Here is an 18,296-nt window from a genome sequence, read left to right as displayed (position 1 = left end):
TGGTGACTAACTCATTAAAAATCTCCATTACGTAGTTCACTCACTGTTCTTGAATTATATCAATTTTTACTCTTTAATGTGGGGGTCTCAAGTGCTCGAGGGAAGCTTACAAACTGGGAAAGTCATTGTTTTGGCGTAAAAATATTTTATCTTTTAAGCATTTGTAAATTAAAATTAAGCCCAGGAAATCTCAAAAACCGTCACTGAGCGCTTAATGTAAAAAAAAAAAAACGAGCTGATGTGTGCATCACATGACTTCCTTTTACTCCATTTCATTAATGTCATTTTCTCATTATTGGCAGTTTTAATATGATTCACTAGTTTACTCTCTAAATATCACCAACAGTGGGCAAATTGAAACTAGATTAAAAAAAAAAAAATTCCTAAGTCGCCAAATTTGTCGCCAAGTGACAAAACTTGGCGACCAAAAGACTGGCGATATATCACCAAGTGTCCGCCAAATTATAACACCTCTTGAGTTTACATCGAAATTAACAATGATTTCCCCCCAAAAAGGAGCAAAAGAACCCCTTTAGAGCCTACGAATGCAACCAAAAGGGAGGGTGCACAACAAGACCCCACTAGGAGTCTACGTACCAAATTTCAACTTTCTAGGACATTCCGTTCTTGAGCTATGCGACATACATACACACATACGCACATACATACGTACATACAGACATCACGAGAAAACTCGTTGTTATTAATTCGGGGATCGTCAAAATGGATATTTCGGGTGTCTATACGTTTCTAGGCACATATCCACGTGTGGTCGGGTTGAAAAAAAAAACTCAACATGCATTTGGAGATGAGCAAAATGGAAATTAAGGCCGATTTTTGGGTGAAATTTTTTTCGCGAATACAATACTTCCTTTTTTGTAAAAGGAAGTAAGAAAGAAAGTGTGTGTGTTGGGGGGGGGGGGGAGGTGCTAGCGCTAACTATCTGAACTGAAATATTTTGCTGCATTGTTATTAGCCTGCCTCGTCCCTAAAAATGTATACAATATGACTCTTGAGTAGAGACGTCTCGGGCGTTTCAGAAAAAAATCCCTGTGTCTCGGTCGGTTTACTTTCGGTAAAAGATAATTTTGATTATAATGACCAAAAATGTCTAAACATAATTAACTGTGCAGGGTTAAGAAGGATAATTACTTTCATTTGTGACATTAACATATAAAACTAATATCGGAATAGCTTGTAAAAAACTTTTACAAGATTAAAACCAAAGAAAAAAAAAATTAATTTGAATTTTCTCATCTTGAATTCAAATTATGTTTTTCGCAATCACGAGTGTGTGTGTGTATGTAGGCGTGTGAGTTTGTGTGTGGGGGGTATGTGTATGTGTGTGTAGGCATGTGTGTTTGTGTCTGTGTGTAGGCATGTGTGTTTGTGTCTGTGTGCAGGCATGAGTATGTGGTAGTTGTGTATACGAATGTGTGTGTGGGCATATATGTTTGTGTCTGTGTGCAGGCATGAATGTGTGGGTAGTTGTGTGTATGTGTGTGTATGTGTATGTGTGTATGTGTTTGTATGTGTGTATATATGTGTGCGCGTGTGTGTAGGATATGGATGCAACCTGGAGACGGCTTTCGCTATAGGAGCAGCATCGTGAGGAGCCGGTCGACGGTGATGCTGCGGAGGGTGGCGGTGGGAAAATAAAATGATAGGACATCAAAACAGTCAAGTGAGAACAATAAGCAAGCGTGATTGCTCAAAAAACTTTCTAAAAAAAAGTCCAACCCAACGAAAGAAAAGTACATGTAAATATGGTTAAAATTTTTATTTCTCATGAAAAAAAGTTTATTCTTATTTAAATAAGTTTTGACATGCAAGAAATAAAATGTTCAAATTTATCTGCTTGCGTCATTTACTACTTTAGGTTCATAATTAATGACCATTTATTCATGGCATTAAGAATGAAACCCTTTAAAAAACTTCAAAAACCAGCGAAGGGTGTTCACTAGGGTGGATCAAAAAATACTTTTTACTTCCTTTTTCAAAAAAAGGAAGTATTGTATTTGCGAAAAAATTTTCACTCAAAAATCAGCCTTAATTTCCAGTTTTCTCACCTCCGAGCGAATGTTGAGTTTTTTTTCGACCCGACCATACGTGGATAAGTGCCTAAGAACCTACAGACACCCGAAATATCCATTTTGACGACCCCAGAGTTAATTACAACGAATTTTCCCGTGACGTCTGTATGTACGTATGTATGTGCGTATGTGTGTATGTATCTCGCATAACTCAAAAACGGTATGTCCTAGAAAGTTGAAATTTGGTACGTAGATTCCTAGTGGGGCCTAGTTGTGCACCTTCCCTTTTGGTTGCATTCGGATGTTCCTAAGGGGGTCTTTTGCCCCTTTTTGGGGGGAAATCATTGTTAATTTCGATGTAAACTCAAGTGGTGTTATAATTTGTCGGACACTTGGCGATATATCGCCAGTCTTTTGGTCGCCAAGTTTTGTCGCCAACTTGGCGACAAATTTGGCGAATTTGTTTTTTAATTTGGTTTCAATTTGGCCACTGTTGGTGATATTTAGAGAGTAAACAATTGAATCACATTAAAATAGCGAATAATGGGGAAATGACATTAAATTGGAGTAAAAGGAAGTCATGTGATGCACACATCAGCTCGTTTAACTTCATTGTACAGAAAAAGAAGTGCTGTATTCGCGAAAAAATTTTCACTCAAAAATCAGCCTTAATTTCCGTTTTGCTCACCCCCGAATGAATGTTTAGTTTTCTTTTCTTTTTTTTCGACTCGACCACACGTGGATAAGTGCTTAAAAACGTATAGACACTCGAAATATCCATTTTGACTATTCCCGAGTTAATAACAACGAGTTTTCTCGTAACGTCTGTATGTTGTACGTACGTATGTACGTATGTATGTCGCAAGAACGGCATGTCCTAGAAAGTTAAAATTTGGTACGTAGACTCCTTGTGGGATCTAGTTGTGCACCTCAGTTTTTTTTTTTTTTTTTGCATTTGGATGTTCCAAAGGAGGTCTTTTACCCTTTTTTGGGGGGAAATCATTGTTAATTTCGATGCAAACTCAAGGGGTGTTATAATTTGGCAAACACTTGGCGATATATCGCCAAGCTTTTGGTCGCCATTATATTCAAAAATGTATGTTATACATTGATAAAAAGATCGATGTTTGGAAACATCAATGGTTTTTGGTCGATGTATCAATACCATCGAAGTTTTAATTTCTAGCATCGATGTTTTGAAACGTCGAAGTTTTGCCGTCGATATCGCACCTCTAATTTAAGTACACATTCACTGCATTCTGAACTACCCAAAAGGTATAAACGAAGGTTGATTCTAACCAAAAGGTTAAAAAAAAAGCATGTGTTTCTCTTTCTCTTCAACTGTTTCGAGATATTGTCAAAAATTTAGGAATTGTTTTCTAAAACCAATAGAAAATAAACATTTGAAATAAAACTTTTTCCTAAGTTAACAAATATTAATTTTCCTGAAAACTTCAGGTTGAAGAATATATTTTCTTTACTAATAATAAAACTGAATGTCTGGATGTCTGTGATGCGCATAGCTCCTCGACCGTTCGGCCGATTTTCATGAAATTTGGCACTGAATTAGTTTGTAGCATGGGGGCGTGCACCTCAAAGCGATTTTTCGGAAATTCGATTTTGTTCTTTTTCTATTCCACTTTCAAGAAAATTTTACCGAGCAAATTATCATAACGTGGACGAACAAATTACCATAACGTGGGGGAGCAAATGAACATAGCAAATTGGCCAGAAATTCATCATCCATTATTTGTAAATACACATGCTAACCAAAAGACCTTTTAATTTTCCAGTACGGGCAAATCCGTGGGGGTACCGCTAGTTAGGAATAAAATAGTTCAATGATTATGCATTTCGAGTGAGCAGTTATGAGCCAAGATATGCTCATAATTAGAACGCTGCAAAACCAACATTAGGGGAGGGGGGGGGGGCTGGTAGGATTTCAAAACGGAAGGGAACTTTTGAGATAATGCTCCTCTCATTTGGTGCTAATTACGGACAAAAAATTAGCATGTCACCAATTTCTTCCAACAGAAAACTTCAATTGAAAGGGGTAAGAAGAAAGTTTCTAGTGCATCAGCAAATTGGTGCTTGCCGTATTGTCGCGCTTTCTATGCGTAGTTGACTGTATAATTCAACATATGTATATCTTCGAAAAACTTAGAAACTACTCTAAAAACTACGCTGCATATTGTTTTCAAACAATTAATAATAGACGCGAGAAGTCCCCAAGATTACATCATTAAAAACGAAAAATGAAGAAAAATGACGTAATTGCTCAAATTAATTAAGGTAATTTCAAAGGTAAGGTCAAAGGTAATTTCTCATTTTTCATGTTATAAGGATTAAAAATATGTTAAGTTTAAAAGATTTGAATTCTAGTTAACGGAGATAAAAGCTTTTGTTTTAAAATCTATAATTTTATACTTAAGGGGGGCTAGGGGGGAGATTCGGGGGCTTTTGGGAAAATACTTCCCTCCTTGCGTACTAACAACTGCCGAAAATTCAGCTTGTCCCTAATTTTTTCCGACATAAACCCTTAATTGACTTATGGCTAAGAACCCAATGTCTAACAATTGTGTCACCCTGCCAGAAAGATAAGTGTTATCACGAATTATTTTCCGCATAGTCTAGTAGTAAATGTACTCATAGGGTATTTCTCTCAATGGCACTTGATCAGATATATTAGTAGTATGTAGTGATGTTCCGGATATCCGTATCCGTATCCGCGGATATCCGAGGAAAAATAAGAATCTGTATCCGTATCCGTTACTTTTTTGACGGATCTTAAACGGATATTTTCTATTCTAAAAATTTTTAAATGTTTGAATAAAAGACTCTTAAAGTCCGTTTAAATTAGGTTTTATTCCCTATTTAAATTATAAGGCATCATTTCAGAAGCCAACGGCCCTCTGAGACATGTTTTTTTTTTTTTTTTAATTTTTAGTTTAATATTAATTTTTGTTATTGATATGGGGTTTCTGTTTTTCTTCATTTTGATTTTTCCCCGCATCCTTCAAAAAAAGTCTCTATTTACTGTTTGCAAAGATGTTCCCGGCTCTGTTATTCCGTCGGTCGGAGTAATCTGGGTGGAATGGGTCAGCACTGCATTTATGCTGAAATAAAATGCGAAAAATTATTTCTAGCCTATCCAGTAGCAGCTTTACATTCTTGCTCCTGTATTCTACATCTACCCAGCAAGCTAGAAATAATTTTTCACATTCTATCTAAGCATTAATGCTGCTCTGACACGTCTCTTCCAACTCTCCATCAATTTTAATGGAGATTTCTTCAAAGAGTAAATCATAGTCTTGATTCTATTTTCGCCGTAGATGACATTTTTTGAATAAACAGTGTTATTATAATGACGGGAATACCTTCCGTAATAAATTTTACACTTGGATAGTTGAATTGGGCAAAAACATTTTGAGATCCGTATCCGTATCCACGGATATTGACGCTAATGATCCGTATCCGTATCCGCGGATCTACTTTTTTAACGATCCGGTACATCACTAGTAGTATGGTTTGGCTCTGATAAGTTGAGGCATGACCTTGTCAATGTTTACTGCTTTTTGGGGTAATGGGGAAGGGTTATTTTCGTAGTAGTAGTTTTGAAAAAGTATCCCAACTCAAATCAGCGCCGATAACGCGTCCCTTTTACACTGAACTCCCCGAAAAGAAATAATCGTTATCAAGGTCATGCCTGAACTTATCAGAGCCGCATTGTGTTTCTATTTTTATATTTTCGATTCATTTATTTTGCAGGCGATACGTGGAAGAAAATTCGGGCGAAATGAAGGAAATTCCTCAATCTTTAGAACAGAAGGAAGTTATTCAAGCCACTAAAGCTCATTTACAAGAAGAAAGGCAAAGAGAAATAAAACGAATGGAAAAGGTATCTTTCTTTTGTTAGTTGTGCCCCCCCCCATGGGGGGGGCGATTATGGCGCAAGTTGCGCCATCAACATTTTTTGGGGGATTTTTTTTAATTTATTTGTTTAAATTTATTTATTAATTTATTTTTAATTAAAATCATTTATTTTGTTTTGTTTATTTTATTCTGTTTACATTTTATTTCGTTTTTTTATTTAGTTTGTGTGTTTCATTGGCGTAGCACAGAACTTTCTAATAAAATAATAATAATTAAAGATAAATAAATAAATAAATAAAAAATATTTAAAAAAAAAACAAATATATATATATATATATGTATATAAAAGAGGGTTGAAAATAATTTGGGGGAGGAGGGAATTTGCGCCATTGAACTTGGGGGAGATGGGCTCCCCTGCTGAACTAATATTGACATCATAGAAATATTTTGCATAAATTTGATTTTTTTTCTTTCAACATTCAATATTACTTACTATTTCACGTTGATCTAATGAGAGAGGCATCATTAAAAACAATCAATATTGTGTCCAAATTTACGAAATCGTCAGACATAATTTGGCGATTTTTTTTTTTTTTTTTTTTTGGAGGTCACGGTGACCTCTCATGACCTACCCTGTTGAGTGGTTTAGCCAGAAAAAAAATACAGATGGGTGTATTATTTAGTTTTAATGGAGGATATGGTTATTTTAGTCCTTTTCAATGGTCAAAAAAAAAAAAGAAACATTCCGAGTTTCGAAGAGGAAGGAATGTATCGCCCCTTGAACACGCCTTTTTTCACTCTAGGTTGCCCTGTACCAACTACTTTTTGTGATTTAACCAGTTGGATGGGACCCTGAAGCAGCTCTGATTTTTTGATCCAGACCAGAAGCCGAGCAATCCCTGGTTCAGCATCCCCAGAGGTATTGTTTCACTTGAATGACTTTGTGACTACGAGCATATTTAACGTCCCCCAGTCACCATTAATGAAGACGGTGGATCTCCGACCGGGGAGGATTGAACCCGGGACCCTCTGTTCCCAAGTCCGATGCCTTAGGGCTATTCACTTATCGGCCGTCCGTCCCGTCCATCCCGTTTTTTGACGTGACTGACTGTCTATGAAAGCAGAGTAGCATTCACATACGGTCGCCATACATTAATCACGTGACTAAATTCACCCATCAGAGAGAAGAGCGTGCTGCTTGGCGGATACCAATGAAATGCCCTTCCATTTTTGACGGCCGTCAGATATCAAGCTTCTTCTGATCAAAACCGGTCCCGTCCAAGATGGCTTGCTGTCATGGCAACAAGCAAAGAAAACCTGTTTCGGGATGATAAAAACGTGATGGACGGAACGGACGGCCGATATGTGAACAGTCCCTTACCGATCAGGCGGCCACGGCCCCGTTGAACACACTCCCGAGGCCATGGTAACCTGATCAGTAGGGCGTCAAACTCAAAACCGAAGGGTCTCGGGTTCGATCCCAGCCGGTGAAAGATCCACCGTCTTCATCAATAGTGACTGGGGCACGTTAAATATGTCGTGGTTACAAAGTCTTCCAAATGAATCAACACATCTGAATATGCTGGATCAGGGATTGCTTGAATTCTGGTCTGTATCAAGAAGTCAGAGCTGTTTTCAGGGCCCCATCCAACCTGTTAAGGGGTCACAGTACCTTTCAAGCAATTTTTTTTCAATTTAAGTAAATTATATTTTTCGTTGAAACCATAACATGCTTACTTACTTTGTAATCAATAATTTATTTTAAAAATTTTAAATATTGCTTACTTTTTTAAAAAATTCAAAACATTTGGAAAATTTTCAATTTTTAAAAATCCCTAAGACTTTTTTGTTTTTAAACTAATATAAGAAAAGCTTTTTGCTAAACGATCACAATCATCATCTCTGAAAATCTGTGCATTCATCTGCTTTTGTGTTTACTAGAAAATTTTCTGTGATCAATTACGTAAAAAATCGTAATTTTTTTTCAAAAAAATTTGGTTTTAAAGGTATAATATGCTCTAAACATTTAAGTAATTTATAAAATGCTTATATATTACTTAATGTTTAGAGCATGTTATACCTTTTTGTACCATGTAGCACCACAGTTTTGTTAAATATGTTATCCTTATTGCAAAAAGTATTACTTTAAAGCTGTATCTTTAATAGAAAAAAAAATCCTTAGGGATTCTTATGACACGAAAACACAAAAAAAAAAAAAAACGATCATCGAGAAAAATCAAGTTAAAGTTTTCTTTTTGCATAAGAACACATAGCGAGCATGACCTAAAACCACTCATAACTTTTTAAATATTTGAACTAAAGCAATGAAACTTTTCCCCTGTGTTTGGACTAGTGTTTAGTTTCGAAATAAGCAATAAAAACTTTTTTCATCGTTTGGTCATTTTTGAGGTACTGTAACCCCTTAAACCTCAAATAGTGGTAGGTACGGGGACCGGGAAATGTGAGCACGCCCCTGACCCTGGTTGAGAGTCAGGTGCTCTGTTGCTCTAGTAGTCTGCGTTTTTGCATCCAAACATTGAACTAAACTCTTTATTTTTAGGAGGAACAGAGGATAGAGTGTCGGATTCGGGGCCGGAGGGTCCTGAGTTCGAACCTCGATGGTCGAAGACCCACCGTCGTCATTAAAGGGGACTGGGCAACGTTAAATATGCTCGTGGTCTCAATGTCCTCCAAGTGAAACGATACCTCTGGGGGTCAGGGGTCTGTCCAGGATTTTTCACAGGGTCCGTTTTTTGTGAAAAATCAAATAAATTTGTGAAAAATGAATTAATTTTGTGAAAAATCAAAAAAATTCGCAAAAAAAAAAAATTTTTTTTTTGTCAAAACAAAATTTTAGAATTTAGAGATGGCACAAACGGCATCAATTAAACTTAAAGTTGAGTGTTTTCCTCTTCTACGTCGAGAAAACCATTCTGGATTTTTTTTTCTGATATTTGGCGGGGGGGGGGGGGGCATCGCTGTTTCAAGTATCAATATTTATCTACCATTCTACATTATGTTAAATTATACTAGATATATTTCTGTACAGTACTTAAAATAATTGTAACATAAATATGAATAAATAAAATAAAATTCAGAATAGGGCTCAGCATTCAACTTTTCGACCCAAAGACACTCTTAAAATCACAGAATTTCGTTTAAAACTTATAAATTCCGTGATTTTAACAAAAATAAAAAGATATTTCAATTGTTTACCTCTTAACAAAGCGTAATAATCATCAAAATTTCGTAAAATCGGATTCCCATAGCGGATGCAAAGAGATCGCAATTCTCAAAGTGAAGGCATCAAAAGTATAAAAACGGCTTGTAAAAGAAATGTTTTTGATAAAATTATTTTAAAATTGCATTTTAGAGTCCTATGATAAACATATCATTAATATCTGTGGACACAGTTGACCCAAAAAATAAAATAAAATAAACCATCTATTCAGCATTTTAATTTTTGACTCATAACAGAAAATGGAATTTTGCTTTAAAAACTTTAAATGAGAGTTCTAACAGAAATAAAGAGACTTTTCATTTATTTCAATCCTAATGAAGCGAAGTTAGCTTGAAAAAAGAACAAAATATTATTCTCATATCGGATGTTAAAAGATTGCATTTTTCAAAATGTAGACATCTAAAGAAGAAAAAACGGTAATTAAAAGAGTTTATTTAAAGTTAATCATCCTTGTTAGCATCGAAAAATCAAAACCCATATAATTTTCTCCCAAAATAACAATTAAGCATCGCACACGCACCGTAAAAACGCAAATATTGACAAGCTGGCAAAATGATGAGAATATTTTCTAATCAAGTCATTATAAAGGTTCAACGCCAGACGCTAAGTGGTGATAATTTTGAAGTTGGTAACCCTATCTGAAGCGATCATATTTTTTCCTCATCCTTACTATTCGTTTGCAGTTCTAAGTTCATTTCGCAGATATATATTATTATTGTTTATTAAATCATGAGCGGAGAAAAGTGCTTACCAATGCCTTTTCAGAAAAGTTTACAACACCGCCGCTAATTAGCTGTGATAAAACAAACAACCATTATATTTATTTGGCAGTAGCAATTATTTATCGCTTGCAGGAGCATTGCAAGAGTGCCAATTTTTTTTTTCCTCAAAATTAGCCGATTTTGTACAAGCTGATTCCTCTAATTTGACTTAAACAAAGGTTCCAAAATTATCGGTTTATACACAGAAATATGCGTTATTTTGCTTTCAGATTTGCTCTTTCAATAAACAATTTGTGACAGATCCGATCTTGTTTATCAGAATTTTGTGAAGGGTCTGTTTTGTCTGATTGGGATTTTGTGAAAGGTCCGTTTTGTTTGATCGGGATTTTGTGAAAGGTCCGTTTTGGTTGATCGGATTTTTGTGAAGGGTCCGTTAACGGACCCAAATATCCCCTGGCCAGACCCCTGAGCTAGCACCAGGTAGCTATTAGCTCCTGGACTAGTTCTAAATTCTCATTAACTGTTCGATCCGGTGATGGTGCTACCATCTATCGGTATAAAAAATAATGGAGGCAAGGCACTTAGTATGCAGTCCTCGACATAAATACAGTTCTAGTCAGTTGTGACTCTGAATAGGAATAGGAACAGAGGAACCACTTAAGATGGAGGTCATCAGCGACGTTAAAGTGGTTACAAGCACTTTGATAGGGCTCAATTTTTATCGTCCATGAGGTGAAAGTAACAGAAGTGTGAACATAAATTACGAGAGCCTGTATTTCTTCAATCGCACTCTGTTAAGCTAAAAGATAGGACATACAAACACGCTTCTTATGGATTAATAAAATACGAGACAATGTGTTGTAAATCTTCGTCTCAGCAAATCTTGCATTTAACATTATCGTACAAACAGCCACGTCATGGAAAATGAAATGAACCTTTCAGCAGGGGCGGCAAATAGGGGGTGCGAGAGGGGGCGGTTGCACCCCCAACTTTTTCACTAAGAATAATATAAAATGGTAAAATTCAATTTAGATAACTTAGAAAATCATTTGCCTGAATTTTCAGAACAGAAAAAACTGATATAGGATAAGTGTTTGCCTTAACTAAAGAAGTAATCGCTTCATATGGGTTAAACATTTCAAAATTGAGTAATCTATGTTATGATGGAGCATCTTGTATGAGATACCCGTACAGTGTAGAGTCTGTGCAATTTTTACGCGTAAATTCCATGTCATTTTACATAAATTTTTATGCTCATATTATAACTTAATGTTCAGCTAGTAAGTGTTCATTGACGCCATGTACTAGAAACACATTTTAGCAACTCGGTGTATCATATACTTTCATGGGAACTTTTTGTAAAGATATGCTATTTTTGAAAAACATCTCACATCAAAAAATACTTTCACATCAACAAATGTATCTTGAGGCTCTTTACTTGACAATCTCCGAGTGACACAAGATGGTCTTCAAGAGTTATAAAAGCCCCCTGGAAGAATTACTGGAAAGCGACCTTTTCATTGATAAAAAATTTGATGCCATTTTAATATGTATGCCTTTGTCTGAATTTTTTGTTTACTTTATTTATACTGCGGAGCGTTATTTTTTTTTTTTTTTTTTTTGATAAATGCTACACTCTATCATAAAAATTTTAATTCGCTAATCTTAGTTCTTGGATTGACAATTGAAACTCTTAGTAATTTTCGCATTAATGCATACTTGAACCAGGTGTGGAACTTTGTGACAGAACTTTTCGTAACAGTTTTTAATGTATGCCAATGTGCAGGGGCGGCAAATAGGGGGGTCAAGAGGGGGCGGTTGCACCCCCAAATTTTTTGAGCAGAATGATAGAAAATGGGTGAATTCAATTTATGTAAGTCGGAAATCAATGTTCATTAAAGGAAATTTTGCTGGTTCTCAGCAACTATTTGATGAAACTCGACACACTCCCAGACTAGAAAAAGTGTTTTTCATTATTTGGATGATGACTTAGAAATTTATGAAGTATTTTCGGCTTTTTCAGAACATAGAAAACTGATAGAGAACCATGATTAATTTTAACTAAAGAAGACATTGCCTCATATAGGCCAAATATTTCACACTTGTGTGCCCAGTGTAATGATGGTATGCTCAATATGAGAGGCTCGTGAAAAGTGGTGTGGCAGCATGGTTTTCACTAGAAAATTCCTTGATATTTTACATTCACTTTTACTTAAGTGTATATTTATTTAATGAGTGTTCATCGCTTTCTTTTGCTAGAAACACGTTTCAGCTTCTCAATACATTATAATGCTTTCATCGAAACTTCTTAAAAATGCATGTGATTATTGAATAAAAAAAGGTATCAACCAAATACCTTTTATGGGGCTCTATAATTATGCAATCGCGGAGTGACACAAGATAATCTTCAAGAGTTAAAACGATAAAAACATTTCTCTATAACTTCAAAGCAGTGATTTGTTGACTGGAAGAATTATTGCAAAACGATTCTTTCAATGGTGAAAAAGCTCATGCCGGCCCTTTAGCATGTATGACTTCGTTTAATTTTTTTCCAATTTGTTTGCATCGGAAAAAAGGTTTTTGAAAAATGCTTTACTCTATTAAAATCCATATTTTCAATTCGCTATTCGTTATTCAAACCACAGTTCAATCTACAATTGATCTGTGCACCATACTACCACAGTTCAATCTACAATTGTTCTGTGCACCATACTACCACAGTTCAATCTACAATTGAAGCTGAAAATAGATTTTTTATAGATGTATATTTCAATCAATCGTGAAATTTTTCAAAAAAATTCTTCCTCCAAGCCAATTTTAAAAGAGGTGCAAAAAAGAGGTGAGTGTGTGGGTAGTTGTGTGTATGAGTGTTTGTGTGGGGGGGGGATGTGTATGTGTGTGTAGGCATATGTGTTTGTGTCTGTGTGCAGGCATGAGTGTGTGGGTAGTTGTGTATAAGTGTGTGTGTATGTATGTGTGTGTGTGTGTACGTGCGTGTATGTATGCGTGTAAGTGTAGGATATTGACACAACCTAGAGACTTTGCTCGCTAGAGGAGCAGCATCGTGAGGCGGCCGGTCGACGGTGGTGCTGCAGAGGGTGCTGGCGGGAAAATAAAATCATAGGACATCAAAACAGTCAAATGAAAGCAATAAGCAATCGTGATTGCTCAAAAAAAAAAAAGAGAGGGAGAATAGGTATTGCGCTGTAAACAAATAATGTCACGATTTGAGGGGGGGAGGTTATGCAATTGTGAGTTTGTGACAAGGGGGAAGTAAGGGGTAACAAAAAGTCTGACATCACGCTTTATTTAATGAGAATATGTAGATGAAAAATAGTGTGACACACATGACAATGGGACGGGATGGGAGAGGAAAAGTTAAGTGCGACATTTTGTAATAAAAAAGAAGAGTGGGGGTGGATCAAAAATGTTGAAAAAACGTGTGGCTTAATTTTTATGGACTTCCCCTAAATACACTAGCGCAGTCAGAATTGACCTTCTGGGAGAGGAGTTCAGCCATAGCAGTTCTCGAATGTTTTTCAACTAATGTATTAAGAATGGGAAACCAAGGGCTGTGGAAGGTTGAACCCCCCCCCCCCCCTCTTCCTCATTGCGCCACTGATGCAATTGGAAATGTGCGAAATTGTATTTATAAGTAAAAAGTGTTGTTAAAAAATTTAAAATATAAACTTAAAAAATAATCTGGCAAAGTGAAAATGGAAAATGTATCTTTAATAAGTTTACTTAAATATATTTTATACAGGAAATTCTTAAATCTGACATGATTTAGAGAATAATCATTCAGTGTTTAGAGTTAAATAATTTCAAAAATATACATAAATAAAATAACTATTCCAATCCAAAAGATAAAAAATTAAGAAATAAAAAATAACACTGCATTTTCGCTTGCGAAGAAACAAGACGATAATATTTATGACCAGAGAAGCAATTCCTTACAATATTTTTTCAAGCAATGGTAGTAGGTCATGTGACTCGCTATCAATAAATCACAAAACGATTAAAAAGCCTCGACGAAGTTAAATAGTACTCTCGGACAATCAAAAACTAGTAACAGAAAAAGAAATTAAACTCTAAATTTTTTAATTAGCTAAATATATTTTGAGACACATCCAGACTAACTTGTTCTATAGATAAGTGAACGCTTTATTTCCCCATTCGGCTCAGTGTTTAATTGAACCTTTTCCATTTCATTTTTAACAGGCTATCGATTCTTCCCTGCACGACACTTCTGTGAGGATGGAATACGAAAAACCACTAGAAATCACAAAAATGACAGAGGTAAGACCAGCATTTTGTTGTACTTATTTGTTCAATCGCTTATGAGCAGGGCCTAATTTGCACGCACACATTCACACAAAGAAAGGATAGGAGAGAGAAAGTACATCCATGCCCGAGCCGGGATTCAAACCCGGGACCTCCCCATCGATGTCAGATTTCTCTGACCACTAGACAAGGCGGGTGACGATGCACAAAATAAACAAATCAAAATGAATTGTGTACAGCTATAATTAGAAAAGTTTTCTTATAAATTGTGACTCTTTAATGGCGTATCACACCAAGGCTTAATTTGTAAAGGGTGTCCGAAAATTAACGCAAGATTTGAATTTGCCACAATTTTTGGTGTGAATTGTTGGCAGCCACGGAAAATGAACAATTTGACAGCTGGGAGTTTAGGGTTAGTAAAAATGGAGTGTTATGCTATTATAGAGCCAGCGAAACAATTCAATCACTGCATAAGGAATTTCCTGTTCGTGTACTCTCTCGTTTCGGTGATATGAATTGTACCCTAGATCGTGTGATTTTACATCATTAGACCCCTATGGGGTTATTTGAAGTCAAACGTCTATGTCAGCAATCCCACAATTACCTGCGTATTACCTAATTGCGATATCGAGTGCCAATAACAGTAAATTGCTTGACCCGCCCAAACTTTCATTATTTTTCTAATAATTGTTCGAAAATTAAAACGCATTATATAATGCGTTTAGAATCAGAAACGCTCCATTTGTAATAACCCTTGACCCTCAGCTGCCAAATTGTTCTTTTTTCAAGATTGCCCACAATTTATTGCAAAAATGGCGGCAAATTCAAATCTTGCTTTAATTTTGGGACACCCTTTATAAGAACTCAGCTCTGGCACTTCTTTTCGATTTTCAATAATTTTTCCATACTGAACACAATTCAAACTACCAACTCATTTAAATAAATTTCAAAGATTACAAAGCAAGGGTTCCTTTCAGAGGCGGCGAGTAAGGCTTATAACTGAAGGGGCAAGTTTTTTTTTTTTTTTTCCTAGAAGTTGAAAACTATTGTTGGCTGTCTTGAGTGACGGGGGGGGGGGGGGTCGGATGTTCTCTCGCGTATATGTTTTTGAATTGTAGTTTTAAAAATGCCGTTTTGTAGGGTTTTGTCAACGTTTGAGGAACGGGAAAAAGTTTTCAGGGTTGTCCTCGTAATGTTTTTTTTTTTCATATAAATTAAGTCTAGTTACTAATAAATAACAATAATAAAAACGGAGAAGTTTGTACTCTCTTTGGTAATGTAAGGTAAGGAAGGTTCTTCGCGGGGAAAAAAATTTTAAACTGATGTTGTAAAGACGCAAATTAAAGCCATCTTTAGCAAACTTAGAACAAGGGATTTGGGGTTCGTTCCCTGAAATTTTGCAAAGTTTAAAAGGTTTTTTAAACGTTTCTTAAAAGGATGTTGCAGACTTTTTTTTTATTGACTTAAGGAGGAACAAATGGTTCGTAGGTTCTCCTGTTTTTTTTTTTTTTTTTTTTTTTTTTTTTTTGTTTTCGAACTGATGAACCTAACCTAAGAACTCAATTTTGAACTTCCTTTGGGGACCTCAGAAAAGAATCTCTGTATTTTGTTTTTTTTCTGAATTGGAGTCTTAAAAACGTAGTTTTACGCTATCTAGGGGGATTCTTTTCCTGATTCCCCCCCCTCAAACTGGAGTCTTTATGATGCAATTTTAGATCATCTTTGAATTTAAATGAAGGAGGGAGAGCGCTCCGAGAATTCCTCCCGGTAAATTTTTTAAATTGAAGTTTTAAAAGTGAAATTAAAACAATATTTGGTGACGTTCGGGTAATCTCACCCAGAATGGTTTAAAATTAAAATATTAACGTTGAGGAAATCTTTGATGATGAAAAATTGCGGGGGGGAGGAGGACAATTTGACTATTTCTTTATATCAATAGATTTGTATTCGTAACAGCCGCTTCCCACAAGACATGAGGGGATTCCATGTATTAGGTTAGGCACACCATTGGGTTCCGTAATAAGGTTACAAAAAAATGGCATAGTCGTTGATGATTTTCTGCCAAATTTTGGAATGATTCTGGATGCAAACATTGAGTGATAAGTACGGGGGGGGGCACGTGCCTTTTGACATTTGACACCGTCAGAGAACACCCGCACCTACCAATTGCTCGGTTTATCGGTTTTAAATGCTCAGATAAGTCTGAGTAAGTGGGTGTCTGAGGAACTTTATTTAAATACATAAAAAATTACATTATTATCTGTTACAATTTTGATTTAGGGGGGGCACCTGCCTGCTGTGCTCCCCCCCCCTCATAATCACGGTTAGATGCATAAAGATTTCCCCTTTCGTTGAAGGTTTCACAGGAGGAAGCCAGACGTCGTCAAGAGTACCTGAAGCAGCAGAGAGACAAACTGCTAGCCCTGAAGAAACAGGAGAGAGAAAAGCTTCTTCAGAACTACGAAAAGAGCTCGTCCGATCGACCCCGGTCGGCGAGGGCGGCGAAGAGGATGGTGGAAGAGGAACAGACGGATGCAGACGTCGATCCCAAAGTCCTGGCTTTTCGGAAATCCTTGGCGGCGAAACTCAAGGCCGAAGTTGTGGGTGAGCATTAAATTCGATCATAAAAATTACCACGGGGATAAGTGTTTGAAGAAAAAGACAGACGAGGTCATTTTATCAACTCTTGACTCCGGGAGTTTTGGAGCCTCCAACTCAGATTCGTCGTTTCGGAAACTCCCGGAGTCCTCCTTTAACCCAAGATCAGTCCGACTCCCGACTCCAATCCCTTTACCCCAAAATCAGCCCAACTCTGACTCCATGACTCCGACTCCGCAGCCTTGCATCTTAATGTAGTCTAACATTTAAGAGTAGTTACTGGTATCTGTTCCACCAGGGGACTGGTCCATCGGCCCTCGGGCAGGTGTGCCCTTGCCCTCAAGTCTGTGAGCCTTTAATTTTTTTTTCTTTCGCCTTCGAACCTGTGCGCCCTTTGGGAATCAAATTTGACGCCAATCCCCCCCCCCCCCTGTGTGCAACACAAACAAGGGCGTATAGGAGGAGGGACATCTGTTGGCCCGAGCCTGAAGGGAGGCCCAATATTTTTAAAACTATAATGAAATATAGGGCAAACAATATGGAGGGGGGCCTGAAAAGTCATTTGTTATAGGCCCAGGGCCGGATTTAGACTTAACGGGGCCCTAAGCTATTTCAGGTATAGGGCCCCTTTTGTAGATTTTTGAACAACGTTTCTCTCGGTGGTGTAAGAAGCTTTTTTTTTTCCTTTACTCTGTTTTTCTCTTTCCTCTGATACATACAGCAATACTTTTACTTTGTTGATCGTTTTTTATTAATGTGCTTTCCCCAGGGGCGTGCACAGGAGAGGGGGGGAGAAGGGACACCTGTTGGCCCTGGCCCGAGCCTGAAGGGGGCCCAATATTTTAAAAACTAGTGTTGAAATATAGGGGTAAACAATATGGAGGGGGGCCTGGAAAAGTCATTTGTGACGAGCCCCAAAATTTCTGTCAACGCCTCTGAGTTTTCTCCAATTTGAACTGACCTTTAAGAGGGGGAATGGTATCAAGAGACCCAGGACTCCCCTTTAATAAGTGGGGTATATAACAATCCCGATTGCTGGGGGCCCAGGAGTTTCTCCCCCCGTAGGAAATTTTGAAAAATAGATATTTAAATCTACACTTTAAAGCCGTATAAGATGTAGTTGGAACTACAAATCGACCGTCGCACCCAGCCGTGTGGGGGACCCGCTACGCGGACCCCCCGGACGGTGGAACCTAAGGCTTACAGCTAAGTGGTGGGGTGTGTCCGGAGAAAAGTTGGAACTACAAAAACATCAGGACAGAAACAGGCAAAAAAAAAAAAAAAAACTTTTTAAAAGTTATATACTTTTTCAAAAATTGAGATAACACACAGTAAAAATTGTTTTTAATTCGACAAATGAATGACAGCAGTTGACAGAGAGAAAGAGCACGGGAAGAGAAAAGACAATGCACTGTTACTTGCTCACATTGGTTTTCGGTACAATTAGTTTTTAATCACCCCTCCAACCCACCGAACAATGAATTAAATATAAAATGATCAATAGTAAAAAATGTTTTAAAATAAATGATGTTTTAGAAAATATTG

General features: G+C 36.8%; 1 protein-coding gene across 2 annotated transcripts in view; it reads left to right on the top strand.

The window, feature by feature from the left end:
* LOC129222212 (cilia- and flagella-associated protein 36-like) overlaps positions 1-18,296 on the top strand; it is a 105,212-nt gene that overhangs the window by 76,873 nt on the left and 10,043 nt on the right. For both annotated transcript variants that reach the window (XM_054856689.1, XM_054856687.1), the window contains exons 5-7: positions 5,802-5,931; positions 14,091-14,168; positions 16,511-16,757. In XM_054856689.1, coding sequence (XP_054712664.1) covers positions 5,802-5,931; positions 14,091-14,168; positions 16,511-16,757 — 455 coding nt within the window. The remainder of the gene's footprint in view (positions 1-5,801; positions 5,932-14,090; positions 14,169-16,510; positions 16,758-18,296) is intronic.

The sequence above is a fragment of the Uloborus diversus genome, chromosome 5 (genome assembly GCF_026930045.1).
Source record: "Uloborus diversus isolate 005 chromosome 5, Udiv.v.3.1, whole genome shotgun sequence".
In the NCBI taxonomy this organism is placed as follows: domain Eukaryota; kingdom Metazoa; phylum Arthropoda; class Arachnida; order Araneae; family Uloboridae; genus Uloborus; species Uloborus diversus.
This window is presented reverse-complemented; position numbering and strand designations above follow the sequence as displayed.